The sequence below is a fragment of the Oncorhynchus kisutch genome, unplaced genomic scaffold (assembly GCF_002021735.2).
Source record: "Oncorhynchus kisutch isolate 150728-3 unplaced genomic scaffold, Okis_V2 Okis01b-Okis20b_hom, whole genome shotgun sequence".
NCBI classification, from domain to species: Eukaryota; Metazoa; Chordata; class Actinopteri; order Salmoniformes; family Salmonidae; genus Oncorhynchus; species Oncorhynchus kisutch.
The window spans coordinates 15,227,160-15,246,247 of NW_022261978.1; the positions used below are offsets into that span (position 1 = coordinate 15,227,160).

General features: G+C 35.5%; 1 protein-coding gene across 1 annotated transcript in view; it reads left to right on the plus strand.

Moving 5' to 3' along the window:
• The window catches only part of LOC116358854 (caskin-1), a 155,843-nt gene that overhangs the window by 288 nt on the left and 136,467 nt on the right, over positions 1-19,088 (plus strand). Inside the window, exon 1 of the mRNA XM_031811100.1 lies at positions 1-604. This exon is cut by the window's left edge and continues 288 nt beyond it. Within this exon, the coding sequence (XP_031666960.1) occupies positions 511-604 (94 nt within the window). The 5' untranslated portion in view covers positions 1-510. The remainder of the gene's footprint in view (positions 605-19,088) is intronic.

Genomic DNA, 19,088 nt, shown 5'->3' on the forward strand with positions numbered 1-19,088 from the left:
TTTCGTTCTGATGACGGAGCGGCTGGTTCTGTTCGTTCTGATGCTTTGACAACAACGGAATTTAACAGCGGGAACTGGGAGGAGTGTGAGTGTGAGCTCGAGCTCTCCCGTCACATGCACGTAAAGCACGCACACACAGCTCCGTGAAAATCAGCACACCGGAAAATCTGTTTGGAATACGGTGCGTCTCGCGCTCTTAACCTCTACCAGGGGAGAGGCCGCCCCGTCGCGGACAGAGGGCAGGCCGGAGAGAGAGACAGAGAGGAGGAGGAGGAGGAGGAGGAGGGTTGGTATAACGGGCATCGGTTCGTCTGTCGGTCTGAGGGATTCAGACAGCGGGTAACTGTTCTCTACTGTAGCCGCATCGCAGCCACCCAACCCCTATACATCTGCTGCTGTGGCCCGCTGACTGACTGGAGGATGAACGGAAGGGATTAACGACGAGGGAGAAAGAGAGAGGGGGAAGAGGAGAGGGATAGAGAGAGGGAAGAGGAGAGGGATAGAGAAAGGATGGGTAAGGACCAGGACCTGCTTCATGCGGTGAAGACCGAGGATCTTCTGACGGCGCAGCGGCTTCTCCAGCGACCCAGGCCCGGGAAAACCAGTCAGTACCCCCTTGCTCTCTCTAACCCACACACTGGACACACACACACTGACATGCACACACACGCAGACGCAAACGCATGCTTCACAACGATGTCAGGACAGTGGCGGGGTGTGTGTGTGATGTATGTGTGTATCCCGCAGGTTGGGACAAATTCGATGTGATGTCGATAAACACGCGTTTGTACATGTGTGTGATAGAGAGAGAGATGATGAGGGTAATGATGATGATGAGGAAGAAGAGGGAATTGATGATGAGGAAGATGAGGGAATTGATGATGATGAGGAAGATGAGGGAATTGATGATGATGAGGAGGATGATGAGGGAGATGAAATCAAATCAAATCAAATCAAATTTTATTTGCCGAACACCACAGATATTACACCTTTATGTATTTCACCTTACAATGAAATGTTGAATACAACAGGTATTTCACCTTACAATGAAATGTTGAATACAACAGGTATTTCACCTTACAATGAAATGTTGAATACAACAGGTATTTCACCTTACAGTGAAATGTTGAATACAACAGGTATTTCACCTTACAGTGAAATGTTGAATACAACAGGTATTTCACCTTACAATGAAATGTTGAATACAACAGGTATTTCACCTTACAGTGAAATGTTGAATACAACAGGTATTTCACCTTACAGTGAAATGTTTACTAACAAGCCCTTAACCAACAATATACAGGAGGTACCAGTACAGAGTCAATGTGGAGGCTATATACAGGGTGTACCAGTACAGAGTCAATGTGGAGGCTATATACAGGGTATTACGGTACAGAGTCAATGTGGAGGCTATATACAGGGGGTACCAGTACAGAGTCAATGTGGAGATTATATACAGGGGGTACCGGTACAGAGTCAATGTGGAGGCTATATACAGGGGGTACCAGTACAGAATCAATGTGGAGGCTATATACAGGGGGTACCAGTACAGAGTCAATGTGGAGGCTATATACAGGGTGTTATGGTACAGAGTCAATGTGGAGGCTATATACAGGGGGTACCAGTACAGAGTCAATGTGGAGGCTATATACAGGGTGTTATGGTACAGAGTCAATGTGGAGGCTATATACAGGGGGTACCAGTACAGAGTCAATGTGGAGGCTTTATACAGGGGGTACCAGTACAGAGTCAATGTGGAGGTTATATACATGGGCTACCAGTACAGAGTCAATGTGGAGGCTATATACAGGGGGTACCAGTACAGAGTCAATGTGGAGGCTATATACAGGGGGTACCAGTACAGAGTCAATGTGGAGACTATATACAGGGGGTACCAGTACAGAGTCAATGTGGAGACTATATACAGGGGGTACCAGTACAGAGTCAATGTGGAGGCTATATACAGGGGGGGTACCAGTACAGAGTCAATGTGGAGACTATATACAGGGGGTACCAGTACAGAGTCAATGTGGAGGCTATATACAGGGGGTACCAGTACAGAGTCAATGTGGAGGCTATATACAGGGGTACCAGTACAGAGTCAATGTGGAGGCTATATACAGGAGGTATCAGTACAGAGTCAATGTGGAGGCTATATACAGGGGGTACCAGTACAGAGTCAATGTGGAGACTATATACAGGGGGGGTACCAGTACAGAGTCAATGTGGAGGCTATATACAGGAGGTACCAGTACAGAGTCAATGTTGAGGTTATATACAGGGTGTACCAGTACAGAGTCAATGTGGAGGCTATATACAGGGTATTACGGTACAGAGTCAGTGTGGAGGCTATATACAGGGGGTACCAGTACAGAGTCAATGTGGAGGCTATATACAGGGTATTACGGTACAGAGTCAATGTGGAGGCTATATACAGGGGGTACCGGTACAGAGTCAATGTGGAGACTATATACAGGGGGTACCAGTACAGAGTCAATGTGGAGGCTATATACAGGGGGTACCAGTACAGAGTCAATGTGGAGACTATATACAGGGGGTACCAGTACAGAGTCAATGTGGAGGTTATATACAGGGGGTACCAGTACAGAGTCAATGTGGAGGCTATATACAGGGGGTACCGGTACAGAGTCAATGTGGAGGCTATATACAGGGGGTACCAGTACAGAGTCAATGTGGAGGCTATATACAGGGGGTACCAGTACAGAGTCAATGTGGAGACTATATACAGGGGGGGTACCAGTACAGAGTCAATGTGGAGGCTATATACAGGAGGTACCAGTACAGAGTCAATGTTGAGGTTATATACAGGGGGTACCAGTACAGAGTCAATGTGGAGGCTATATACAGGGTATTACGGTACAGAGTCAGTGTGGAGGCTATATACAGGGGGTACCAGTACAGAGTCAATGTGGAGGCTATATACAGGGTATTACGGTACAGAGTCAATGTGGAGGCTATATACAGGGGGTACCGGTACAGAGTCAATGTGGAGACTATATACAGGGGGTACCAGTACAGAGTCAATGTAGAGACTATATACAGGGGGTACCAGTACAGAGTCAATGTGGAGGTTATATACAGGGGGTACCAGTACAGAGTCAATGTGGAGGCTATATACAGGGGGTACCGGTACAGAGTCAATGTGGAGGCTATATACAGGGGGTACCAGTACAGAGTCAATGTGGAGGCTATATACAGGGGGTACCAGTACAGAGTCAATGTGGAGGCTATATACAGGGGGTACCAGTACAGAGTCAATGTGGAGACTATATACAGGGGGTACCGGTACAGAGTCAATGTGGAGGCTATATACAGGGGGTACCGGTACAGAGTCAATGTGGAGGCTATATACAGGGGGTACCAGTATAGAGTCAATGTGGAGGCTATATACAGGGGGTACCGGTACAGAGTCAATGTGGAGACTATATACAGGGTGTACCAGTACAGAGTCAATGTGGAGGCTATATACAGGGGGTACCAGTACAGAGTCAATGTGGAGGCTATATACAGGGGGTACCAGTACAGAGTCAATGTGGAGGCTATATACAGGGGGTACCAGTACAGAGTCAATGTGGAGGCTATATACAGGGGGTACCAGTACAGAGTCAATGTGGAGGCTATATACAGGGGGTACCAGTACAGAGTCAATGTGGAGACTATATACAGGGGGTACCAGTACAGAGTCAATGTGGAGGCTATATACAGGGGGTACCGGTACAGAGTCAATGTGGATGCCATATACAGGGGGTACCGGTACAGAGTCAATGTGGAGGCTATATACAGGGGGTACAGAGTCAATGTGGAGGCTATATACAGGGGGTACCGCTACAGAGTCAATGTGGAGGCTATATACAGGGGGTACCGGTACAGAGTCAATTTGGAGGCTATATACAGGGGGTACCTGTACAGAGTCAATGTGGAGGTTATATACAGGGGGTACCGGTACAGAGTCAATGTGGAGGCTATATACAGGGGGTACTGGTAAAGAGTCAATGTTGAGGTTATATACAGGGAGTACCGGTACAGAGTCAATGTGGAGGCTATATACAGGGTATTACGGTACAGAGTCAATGTGGAGGCTATATTCAGGGGGTACCGGTACAGAGTCAATGTGGATGCCATATACAGGGGGTACCGGTACAGAGTCAATGTGGAGGCTATATACAGGGGGTACCGGTACAGAGTCAATGTGGAGGCTATATACAGGGTATTACGGTACAGAGTCAATGTGGAGGCTATATACAGGGGGTACCGGTACAGAGTCAATGTGGAGGCTATATACAGGGGGTACCGGTACAGAGTCAATATGGAGACTATATATAGACCTAATAGAGACCTAATGCTGTTGTAGACCTAATATTGACCTAATACATTTATAGACCTAATGCTGTTATAGACCTAATATAGACCTAATGCTGTTATAGACCCAATACTGTTATAGACCTAATACTGTTATAGACCTAATGATGTTATAGACCTAATGCTGTTATAGACCTAATGCTGTTATAGACCTAATGCTGTTATAGACCTAATACTGTTATAGACCTAATGCTGTTATAGACCTAATGCTGTTATAGACCTAATATAGACCTAATGCTGTTATAGACCTAATACTGTTATAGACCTAATACTGTTATAGACCTAATGATGTTATAGATCTAATACTGTTATAGACCTAATACTGTTATAGACCTAATATAGACCTCATGCTGTTATAGACCTAATACTGTTATAGACCTAATACTGTTATAGACCTAATGCTGTTATAGACCTAATGCTGTTATAGACCCAATACTGTTATAGACCTAATACTGTTATAGACCTAATGATGTTATAGACCTAATGCTGTTATAGACCTAATACTGTTATAGACCTAATGCTGTTATAGACCTAATACTGTTATAGACCTAATATAGACCTAATGCTGTTATAGACCTAATACTGTTATAGACCTAATACTGTTATAGACCTAATATAGACCGAATACTGTTATAGACCGAATACTGTTATAGACCTAATACTGTTATAGACCTAATACTGTTATAGACCTAATACTGTTATAGACCTCATGCTGTTATAGACCTAATATAGACCTAATGCTGTTATAGACCTCATGCTGTTATAGACATAATATAGACCTAATGCTGATATAGACCTAATACTGTTATACACCTAATATTGTTATAGACCCCAATGCTGTTATAGACCTATTATAGACCTAATACTGTTATAGACCTCATGCTGTTATAGACCTAATATAGACCTAATATTGTTATAGACCTAATGCTGTTATAGATCTAATATAGACCTAATGCTGTTATAGACCTAATATTGACCTAATGCTGTTATAGACCTAATACTGTTATAGACCTAATATAGACCTAATGCTGTTATAGACCTAATATAGACCTAATGCTGTTATAGACCTAATATAGACCTAATGCTGTTATAGACCTAATATAGACCTAATGCTGTTATAGACCTAATGCTGTTATAGACCTAATACTGTTATAGACCTAATGATGTTATAGACCTAATGCTGTTATAGACCTAATGCTGTTATAGACCTAATGCTGTTATAGACCTAATATAGACCTAATGCTGTTATAGACCTAATACTGTTATAGACCTAATGCTGTTATAGACCTAATGCTGTTATAGACCTAATATAGACCTAATACTGTTATAGACCTAATGCTGTTATAGACCTAATACTGTTATAGACCTAATGCTGTTATAGACCTAATGCTGTTATAGACCTAATACTGTAATAGACCTAATGATGTTATAGACCTAATGCTGTTATAGACCCAATATAGACCTAATACTGTTATAGACCTAATACTGTTATAGACCTAATACTGTTATAGACCTAATACTGTTATAGACCTAATGCTGTTATAGACCTAATATAGACCTAATTCTGTTATAGACCTAATATAGACCTAATGCTGTTATAGACCTAATGCTGTAATAGACCTAATGATGTTATAGACCTAATACTGTTATAACCTAATACTGTTATAGACCTAATATAGACCTCATGCTGTTATAGACCTAATATAGACCTAATACTGTTATAGACCTCATGCTGTTATAGACCTAATATAGACCCAATGCTGTTATAGACCTAATGCTGTTATAGACCTAATACAGACCTAATGCTGTTATAGACCTAATATAGACCTAATGCTGTTATAGACCTAATACTGTTATAGACCTAATGCTGTTATAGACCTAATGCTGTTATAGACCTAATGCTGTTATAGACCTAATGCTGTTATAGACCTAATACTGTTATAGACCTAATACTGTTATAGACCTAATACTGTTATACACCTAATGCTGTTATAGACCTAATATAGACCTAATGCTGTTATAGACCTAATATAGACCTAATGCTGTTATAGACCTAATACTGTTATAGACCTAATGCTGTTATAGACCTAATACTGTTATAGACCTAATGCTGTTATAGACCTAATGATGTTATAAACCTAATGCTGTTATAGACCTAATACTGTTATAGACCCAATACTGTTATAGACCTAATATAGACCTAATGCTGTTATAGACCTAATGCTGTTATAGACCTAATACTGTTATAGACCTAATATTGTTATAGACCTAATTCTATTATAGACGTAATATAGACCTAATGCTGTTATAGACCTAATACTGTTATAGACCTAATGCTGTTATAGACCTAATGCTGTTATAGACCTAATACTGTTATAGACCTAATGCTGTTATAGACCTAATACTGTTATAGACCTAATATTGTTATAGACCTAATTCTATTATAGACGTAATATAGACCTAATGCTGTTTTAGACCTAATACTGTTATAGACCTAATGCTGTTATAGACCTAATGATGTTATAGACCTAATACTGTTATAGACCTAATACTGTTATAGACCTAATGCTGTTATAGACCTAATGATGTTATAGACCTAATGCTGTTATAGACCTAATATAGACCTCATGCTGTTATAGACCTAATTCTGTTATAGACTAATATAGACCTAATACTGTTATAGACCTAATACTGTTATAGACCTAATACTGTTATATACCTAATATAGACCTCATGCTGTTATAGACCTAATATAGACCTAATACTGTTATAGACCTAATACTGTTATAGACCTAATATAGACCTCATGCTGTTATAGACCTAATTCTGTTATAGACCTAATGATGTTATAGACCTAATACTGTTATAGACCTAATGATGTTATAGACCTAATACTGTTATAGACCTAATACTGTTATAGACCTAATGATGTTATAGACCTAATACTGTTATAGACCTAATATAGACCTAATGATGTTATAGACCTAATATAGACCTAATACTGTTATAGACCTAATGCTGTTATAGACCTAATATAGACCTCATGCTGTTATAGACCTAATATAGACCTAATACTGTTATAGACCTCATGCTGTTATAGACCTAATTTGGACCCAATGCTGTTATAGACCTAATACTGTTATATACCTAATGCTGTTATAGACCTAATACAGACCTAATACTGTTATAGACCTAATATAGACCTAATGCTGTTATAGACCTAATACTGTTATAGACCTAATATAGACCTAATGCTGTTATAGACCTAATATAGACCGAATGCTGTTATAGACCTAATACTGTTATAGACCTAATGCTGTTATAGACCTAATATTGACCTAATGTTGTTATAGACCTAATGCTGTTATAGACCTAATATAGACCTAATGCTGTTATAGACTTCATGCTGTTATAGATGTAATGCTGCTTTTAACTAATATAGACCTAATATAGACCTAATGCTGTTATAGACTTACTACTGTTATAGACCTAATGCTGTTATAGACCTAATATAGACCTAATGCTGTTATAGACCTAATGCTGTTATAGACCTAATATAGACCTAATGCTGTTATAGACTTCATGCTGTTATAGACCTAATATAGACCTAATGCTGTTATAGACCTAATGCTGTTATAGACCTAATATAGACCTAATACTGTTATAGACCTAATGCTGTTATAGACCTAATTCTGTTATTGACCTAATATAGACCTAATGCTGTTATAGACCTAATACTGTTATAGACCTAATATTGTTATAGACCTAATTCTATTAGCGACCTAATATAGACCTAATGCTGTTATAGACCTAATACTGTTATAGACCTAATGCTGTTATAGACCTAATACTGTTATAGACCTAATGCTGTTATAGACCTAATGATGTTATAGACCTAATGCTGTTATAGACCTAATGCTGTTATAGACCTAATACTGTTATAGACCTAATGCTGTTATAGACCTAATGCTGTTATAGACCTAATGCTGTTATAGACCTAATACTGTTATAAACCTAATGCTGTTATAGACCTAATACTGTTATAGACCCAATATCGACCTAATGCTGTTATAGACCTAATGCTGTTATAGACCTAATGCTGTTATAGACCTAATACTGTTATAGACCTAATGCTGTTATAGACCCAATACTGTTATAGACCCAATATAGACCTAATGCTGTTATAGACCTAATACTGTTATAGACCTAATACTGTTATAGACCTAATGCTGTTATAGACCTAATACTGTTATAGACCTAATGCTGTTATAGACCTAATGCTGTTATAGACCTAATGCTGTTATAGACCTAATACTGTTATAAACCTAATGCTGTTATAGACCCAATACTGTTATAGACCCAATATAGACCTAATGCTGTTATAGACCTAATACTGTTATAGACCTAATACTGTTATAGACCTAATACTGTTATAGACCTAATACTGTTATATACCTAATATAGACCTAATGCTGTTATAGACCTAATATAGACCTAATGCTGTTATAGACCTAATATAGACCTAATACTGTTATATACCTAATGCTGTTATAGACCTAATACTGTTATATACCTAATACTGTTATAGACCGAATGCTGTTATAGACCTAATACTGTTATAGACCTAATGCTGTTATAGACCTAATATTGACCTAATGTTGTTATAGACCTAATGCTGTTATAGACCTAATATAGACCTAATGCTGTTATAGACTTCATGCTGTTATAGATGTAATGCTGCTTTTAACTAATATAGACCTAATATAGACATAATGCTGTTATAGACCTAATGCTGTTATAGACCTAATATAGACCTAATGCTGTTATAGACTTACTACTGTTATAGACCTAATGCTGTTATAGACCTAATATAGACCTAATGCTGTTATAGACCTAATGCTGTTATAGACCTAATATAGACCTAATGCTGTTATAGACTTCATGCTGTTATAGACCTAATATAGACCTAATGCTGTTATAGACCTAATGCTGTTATAGACCTAATATAGACCTAATACTGTTATAGACCTAATGCTGTTATAGACCTAATTCTGTTATTGACCTAATATAGACCTAATGCTGTTATAGACCTAATACTGTTATAGACCTAATATTGTTATAGACCTAATTCTATTAGCGACCTAATATAGACCTAATGCTGTTATAGACCTAATACTGTTATAGACCTAATGCTGTTATAGACCTAATACTGTTATAGACCTAATGCTGTTATAGACCTAATGATGTTATAGACCTAATGCTGTTATAGACCTAATGCTGTTATAGACCTAATACTGTTATAGACCTAATGCTGTTATAGACCTAATGCTGTTATAGACCTAATGCTGTTATAGACCTAATACTGTTATAAACCTAATGCTGTTATAGACCTAATACTGTTATAGACCCAATATAGACCTAATGCTGTTATAGACCTAATGCTGTTATAGACCTAATGCTGTTATAGACCTAATACTGTTATAAACCTAATGCTGTTATAGACCTAATACTGTTATAGACCCAATATCGACCTAATGCTGTTATAGACCTAATGCTGTTATAGACCTAATACTGTTATAGACCTAATGCTGTTAAAGACCTAATAATGTTATAGACCTAATGCTGTTATAGACCTAATGCTGTTATAGACCTAATACTGTTATAAACCTAATGCTGTTATAGACCCAATACTGTTATAGACCTAATGCTGTTATAGACCTAATGCTGTTATAGACCTAATACTGTTATAGACCTAATGCTGTTATAGACCTAATACTGTTATAGACCTAATGCTGTTATAGACCTAATGATGTTATAGACCTAATGCTGTTATAGACCTAATGCTGTTATAGACCTAATACTGTTATAGACCTAATGCTGTTATAGACCTAATGCTGTTATAGACCTAATGCTGTTATAGACCTAATACTGTTATAAACCTAATGCTGTTATAGACCTAATACTGTTATAGACCCAATATAGACCTAATGCTGTTATAGACCTAATGCTGTTATAGACCTAATGCTGTTATAGACCTAATACTGTTATAGACCTAATGCTGTTATAGACCCAATACTGTTATAGACCCAATATAGACCTAATGCTGTTATAGACCTAATACTGTTATAGACCTAATGCTGTTATAGACCTAATACTGTTATATACCTAATATAGACCTAATGCTGTTATAGACCTAATGATGTTATAGACCTAATGCTGTCATATACCTAATATAGACCTAATACTGTTATATAGCTAATGCTGTTATAGACCTAATATAGACCTAATGCTGTTATAGACCTAATATAGACCTAATACTGTTATAGACCTAATACTGTTATAGACCTAATACTGTTATAGACCTAATGCTGTTATAGACCTAATATAGACCTCATACTGTAATAGACCTAATATAGACCTAATGCTGTTATAGACCTCATGCTGTTATAGACCTAATATAGACCTAATGCTGTTATAGACCTAATACTGTTATAGACCTAATATAGACCTAATACTGTTATAGACCTCATGCTGTTATAGACCTAATATAGACCTAATGCTGATATAGACCTAATACTGTTATATACCTAATATTGTTATAGACCCCAATGCTGTTATAGACCTATTATAGACCTAATACTGTTATAGACCTCATGCTGTTATAGACCTAATATAGACCTAATATTGTTATAGACCTAATGCTGTTATAGATCTAATACTGTTATAGACCTAATATAGACCTAATGCTGTTATAGACCTAATATAGACCTAATGCTGTTATAGACCTAATATAGACCTAATGCTGTTATAGACCTAATATAGACCTAATGCTGTTATAGACCTAATGCTGTTATAGACCTAATACTGTTATAGACCTAATACTGTTATAGACCTAATATAGACCTAATACTGTTATAGACCTAATGCTGTTATAGACCTAATACTGTTATAGACCTAATATAGACCTAATGCTGTTATAGACCTAATGCTGTTATAGACCTAATACTGTTATAGACCTAATGCTGTTATAGACCTAATATAGACCTCATGCTGTTATAGACCTAATACTGTTATAGACCTAATATAGACCTAATACTGTTATAGACCTAATACTGTTATAGACCTAATGCTGTTATAGACCTAATACTGTTATAGACCTAATATAGACCTAATACTGTTATAGACCTCATGCTGTTATAGACCTAATATAGACCTAATGCTGTTATAGACCTAATACTGTTATAGACCTAATATAGACCTAATGCTGTTATAGACCTAATGCTGTTATAGACCTAATACTGTTATAGACCTAACACTGTTATAGACCTAATACTGTTATACACCTAATGCTGTTATAGACCTAATATAGACCTAATGCTGTTATAGACCTAATGATGTTATAGACCTAATACTGTTATAGACCTAATGATGTAATAGACCTAATGCTGATATAGACCTAATGCTGTTATAGACCTAATACTGTTATAAACCTAATGCTGTTATAGACCTAATACTGTTATAGACCCAATACTGTTATAGACCTAATATAGACCTAATGCTGTTATAGACCTAATGCTGTTATAGACCTAATACTGTTATAGACCTAATATTGTTATAGACCTAATTCTATTATAGACGTAATATAGACCTAATGCTGTTATAGACCTAATACTGTTATAGACCTAATGCTGTTATAGACCAAATGCTGTTTTAGACCTAATACTGTTATAGACCTAATGCTGTTATAGACCTAATATAGACCTCATGCTGTTATAGACCTAATTCTGTTATAGACTAATATAGACCTAATACTGTTATAGACCTAATACTGTTATAGACCTAATACTGTTATATACCTAATATAGACCTCATGCTGTTATAGACCTAATATAGACCTAATACTGTTATAGACCTAATACTGTTATAGACCTAATATAGACCTCATGCTGTTATAGACCTAATATAGACCTAATGCTGTTATAGACCTAATACTGTTATAGACCTAATACTGTTATAGACCTAATGCTGTTATAGACCTAATGATGTTATAGACCTAATGCTGTTATATACCTAATATAGACCTAATGCTGTTATACGACCTCATGCTGTTATAAACCTAATTCTGTTATAGACCTAATGATGTTATAGACCTAATACTGTTATAGACCTAATATAGACCTAATGCTGTTATATACCTAATATAGACCTAATGCTGTTATAAACCTAATTCTGTTATAGACCTAATGATGTTATAGACCTAATACTGTTATAGACCTAATGATGTTATAGACCTAATACTGTTATAGACCTAATACTGTTATAGACCTAATGATGTTATAGACCTAATACTGTTATAGACCTAATACTGTTATAGACCTAATGATGTTATAGACCTAATACTGTTATAGACCTAATACTGTTATAGACCTAATATAGACCTCATGCTGTTATAGACCTAATATAGACCTAATACTGTTATAGACCTCATGCTGTTATAGACCTAATTTGGACCCAATGCTGTTATAGACCTAATGCTGTTATAGACCTAATACTGTTATAGACCTAATATAGACCCAATGCTGTTATAGACCTCATGCTGTTATAGACCTAATTTGGACCCAATGCTGTTATAGACCTAATGCTGTTATAGACCTAATGCTGTTATAGACCTAATGCTGTTATAGACCTAATGCTGTTATAGACCTAATACTGTTATAGACCTAATATAGACCTAATGCTGTTATAGACCTAATGCTGTTATAGACCTAATGATGTTATAGACCTAATACAGACCTAATGCTGTTATAGACCTAATATAGACCTAATGCTGTTATAGACCTAATACTGTTATAGACCTAATACTGTTATAGACCTAATATAGACCCAATGCTGTTATAGACCTAATGCTGTTATAGACCTAATACAGACCTAATGCTGTTATAGACCTAATATAGACCTAATGCTGTTATAGACCTAATACTGTTATAGACCTAATATAGACCTAATGCTGTTATAGACCTAATATAGACCTAATGCTGTTATAGACCTAATACTGTTATAGACCTAATGCTGTTATAGACCTAATATTGACCTAATGTTGTTATAGACCTAATGCTGTTATAGACATAATACTGTTATAGATGTAATGCTGCTTTTAACTAATATAGACCTAATATAGACATAATGCTGTTATAGACCTAATGCTGTTATAGACCTAATATAGACCTAATGCTGTTATAGACTTACTACTGTTATAGACCTAATGCTGTTATAGACCTAATATAGACCTAATGCTGTTATAGACCTAATGCTGTTATAGACCTAATATAGACCTAATGCTGTTATAGACTTCATGCTGTTATAGACCTAATATAGACCTAATGCTGTTATAGACCTAATGCTGTTATAGACCTAATATAGACCTAATACTGTTATAGACCTAATGCTGTTATAGACCTAATTCTGTTATTGACCTAATATAGACCTAATGCTGTTATAGACCTAATACTGTTGTAGACCTAATATTGTTATAGACCTAATTCTATTAGCGACCTAATATAGACCTAATGCTGTTATAGACCTAATTCTGTTATAGACCTAATGCTGTTATAGACCTAATACTGTTATAGACGTAATATAGACCTAATACTGTTATAGACCTAATGCTGTTATAGACCTAATGCTGTTATAGACCTAATGCTGTTATAGACCTAATACCGTTATAGACCTAATGCTGTTATAGACCTAATACTGTTATAGACGTAATATAGACCTAATGCTGTTATAGACCTAATGCTGTTATAGACCTAATGCTGTTATAGACCTAATGCTGTTATAGACCTAATGCTGTTATAGACCTAATACTGTTATAGACCTAATGCTGTTATAGACCTAATGCTGTTATAGACCTAATGCTGTTATAGACCTAATACTGTTATAAACCTAATGCTGTTATAGACCTAATACTGTTATAGACCCAATATAGACCTAATGCTGTTATAGACCTAATTCTGTTATAGACCTAATATAGACCTAATACTGTTATAGACCTAATACTGTTATAGACCTAATACTGTTATAGACCTAATGCTGTTATAGACCTAATATAGACCTCATACTGTAATAGACCTAATATAGACCTAATGCTGTTATAGACCTCATGGTGTTATAGACCTAATATAGACCTAATGCTGTTATAGACCTAATACTGTTATAGACCTAATATAGACCTAATACTGTTATAGACCTCATGCTGTTATAGACCTAATATAGACCTAATGCTGATATAGACCTAATACTGTTATAGACCTAATATTGTTATAGACCCCAATGCTGTTATAGACCTATTATAGACCTAATACTGTTATAGACCTCATGCTGTTATAGACCTAATATAGACCTAATATTGTTATAGACCTAATGCTGTTATAGATCTAATACTGTTATAGACCTAATATAGACCTAATGCTGTTATAGACCTAATATAGACCTAATGCTGTTATAGACCTAATATAGACCTAATGCTGTTATAGACCTAATATAGACCTAATGCTGTTATAGACCTAATATAGACCTAATGCTGTTATAGACCTAATGCTGTTATAGACCTAATACTGTTATAGACCTAATACTGTTATAGACCTAATGCTGTTATATACCTAATATAGACCTCATGCTGTTATAGACCTAATTCTGTTATAGACCTAATGCTTTTATAGACCAAATGCTGTTTTAGACCTAATACTGTTATAGACCTAATGCTGTTATAGACCTAATATAGACCTCATGCTGTTATAGACCTAATTCTGTTATAGACTAATATAGACCTAATACTGTTATAGACCTAATACTGTTATATACCTAATATAGACCTCATGCTGTTATAGACCTAATATAGACCTAATACAGTTATAGACCTAATACTGTTATAGACCTAATATAGACCTCATGCTGTTATAGACCTAATTCTGTTATAGACCTAATGATGTTATAGACCTAATACTGTTATAGACCTAATGATGTTATAGACCTAATACTGTTATAGACCTAATACTGTTATAGACCTAATACTGTTATAGACCTAATACTGTTATAGACCTAATGCTGTTATAGACCTAATACTGTTATAGACCTAATATAGACCTAATACTGTTATAGACCTCATGCTGTTATAGACCTAATATAGACCCAATGCTGTTATAGACCTAATGCTGTTATAGACCTAATACAGACCTAATGCTGTTATAGACCTAATATAGACCTAATGCTGTTATAGACCTAATACTGTTATAGACCTAATATAGACCTAATGCTGTTATAGACCTAATGCTGTTATAGACCTAATACTGTTATAGACCTAACACTGTTATAGACCTAATACTGTTATACACCTAATGCTGTTATAGACCTAATATAGACCTAATGCTGTTATAGACCTAATGATGTTATAGACCTAATACTGTTATAGACCTAATGATGTAATAGACCTAATGCTGATATAGACCTAATGCTGTTATAGACCTAATACTGTTATAAACCTAATGCTGTTATAGACCTAATACTGTTATAGACCCAATACTGTTATAGACCTAATATAGACCTAATGCTGTTATAGACCTAATGCTGTTATAGACCTAATACTGTTATAGACCTAATATTGTTATAGACCTAATTCTATTATAGACGTAATATAGACCTAATGCTGTTATAGACCTAATACTGTTATAGACCTAATGCTTTTATAGACCAAATGCTGTTTTAGACCTAATACTGTTATAGACCTAATGCTGTTATAGACCTAATATAGACCTCATGCTGTTATAGACCTAATTCTGTTATAGACTAATATAGACCTAATACTGTTATAGACCTAATACTGTTATATACCTAATATAGACCTCATGCTGTTATAGACCTAATATAGACCTAATACAGTTATAGACCTAATACTGTTATAGACCTAATATAGACCTCATGCTGTTATAGACCTAATTCTGTTATAGACCTAATGATGTTATAGACCTAATACTGTTATAGACCTAATGATGTTATAGACCTAATACTGTTATAGACCTAATACTGTTATAGACCTAATGATGTTATAGACCTAATACTGTTATAGACCTAATACTGTTATAGACCTAATATAGACCTCATGCTGTTATAGACCTAATATAGACCTAATACTGTTATAGACCTCATGCTGTTATAGACCTAATTTGGACCCAATGCTGTTATAGACCTAATGCTGTTATAGACCTAATACTGTTATAGACCTAATATAGACCCAATGCTGTTATAGACCTCATGCTGTTATAGACCTAATTTGGACCCAATGCTGTTATAGACCTAATGCTGTTATAGACCTAATGCTGTTATAGACCTAATGCTGTTATAGACCTAATGCTGTTATAGACCTAATACTGTTATAGACCTAATATAGACCTAATGCTGTTATAGACCTAATGCTGTTATAGACCTAATGATGTTATAGACCTAATACAGACCTAATGCTGTTATAGACCTAATATAGACCTAATGCTGTTATAGACCTAATACTGTTATAGACCTAATACTGTTATAGACCTAATATAGACCCAATGCTGTTATAGACCTAATGCTGTTATAGACCTATTATAGACCTAATACTGTTATAGACCTCATGCTGTTATAGACCTAATATAGACCTAATATTGTTATAGACCTAATGCTGTTATAGATCTAATACTGTTATAGACCTAATATAGACCTAATGCTGTTATAGACCTAATATAGACCTAATGCTGTTATAGACCTAATATAGACCTAATGCTGTTATAGACCTAATATAGACCTAATGCTGTTATAGACCTAATATAGACCTAATGCTGTTATAGACCTAATGCTGTTATAGACCTAATACTGTTATAGACCTAATACTGTTATAGACCTAATGCTGTTATAGACCTAATGCTGTTATAGACCTAATGCTGTTATAGACCAAATGCTGTTTTAGACCTAATACTGTTATAGACCTAATGCTGTTATAGACCTAATACTGTTATAGACCTAATATAGACCTAATACTGTTATAGACCTAATGCTGTTATATACCTAATATAGACCTCATGCTGTTATAGACCTAATTCTGTTATAGACCTAATACTGTTATAGACCTAATACTGTTATAGACCTAATACTGTTATAGACCTAATATAGACCTAATACTGTTATAGACCTAATACTGTTATAGACCTAATACTGTTATAGACCTAATGCTGTTATAGACCTAATACTGTTATAGACCTAATATAGACCTAATACTGTTATAGACCTCATGCTGTTATAGACCTAATATAGACCCAATGCTGTTATAGACCTAATGCTGTTATAGACCTAATACAGACCTAATGCTGTTATAGACCTAATATAGACCTAATGCTGTTATAGACCTAATACTGTTATAGACCTAATATAGACCTAATGCTGTTATAGACCTAATGCTGTTATAGACCTAATACTGTTATAGACCTAACACTGTTATAGACCTAATACTGTTATACACCTAATGCTGTTATAGACCTAATATAGACCTAATGCTGTTATAGACCTAATGATGTTATAGACCTAATACTGTTATAGACCTAATGATGTAATAGACCTAATGCTGATATAGACCTAATGCTGTTATAGACCTAATACTGTTATAAACCTAATGCTGTTATAGACCTAATACTGTTATAGACCCAATACTGTTATAGACCTAATATAGACCTAATGCTGTTATAGACCTAATGCTGTTATAGACCTAATACTGTTATAGACCTAATATTGTTATAGACCTAATTCTATTATAGACGTAATATAGACCTAATGCTGTTATAGACCTAATACTGTTATAGACCTAATGCTTTTATAGACCAAATGCTGTTTTAGACCTAATACTGTTATAGACCTAATGCTGTTATAGACCTAATATAGACCTCATGCTGTTATAGACCTAATTCTGTTATAGACTAATATAGACCTAATACTGTTATAGACCTAATACTGTTATATACCTAATATAGACCTCATGCTGTTATAGACCTAATATAGACCTAATACAGTTATAGACCTAATACTGTTATAGACCTAATGATGTTATAGACCTAATACTGTTATAGACCTAATACTGTTATAGACCTAATGATGTTATAGACCTAATACTGTTATAGACCTAATACTGTTATAGACCTAATATAGACCTCATGCTGTTATAGACCTAATATAGACCTAATACTGTTATAGACCTCATGCTGTTATAGACCTAATTTGGACCCAATGCTGTTATAGACCTAATGCTGTTATAGACCTAATACTGTTATAGACCTAATATAGACCCAATGCTGTTATAGACCTCATGCTGTTATAGACCTAATTTGGACCCAATGCTGTTATAGACCTAATGCTGTTATAGACCTAATGCTGTTATAGACCTAATGCTGTTATAGACCTAATGCTGTTATAGACCTAATACTGTTATAGACCTAATATAGACCTAATGCTGTTATAGACCTAATGCTGTTATAGACCTAATGATGTTATAGACCTAATACAGACCTAATGCTGTTATAGACCTAATATAGACCTAATGCTGTTATAGACCTAATACTGTTATAGACCTAATACTGTTATAGACCTAATATAGACCCAATGCTGTTATAGACCTAATGCTGTTATAGACCTAA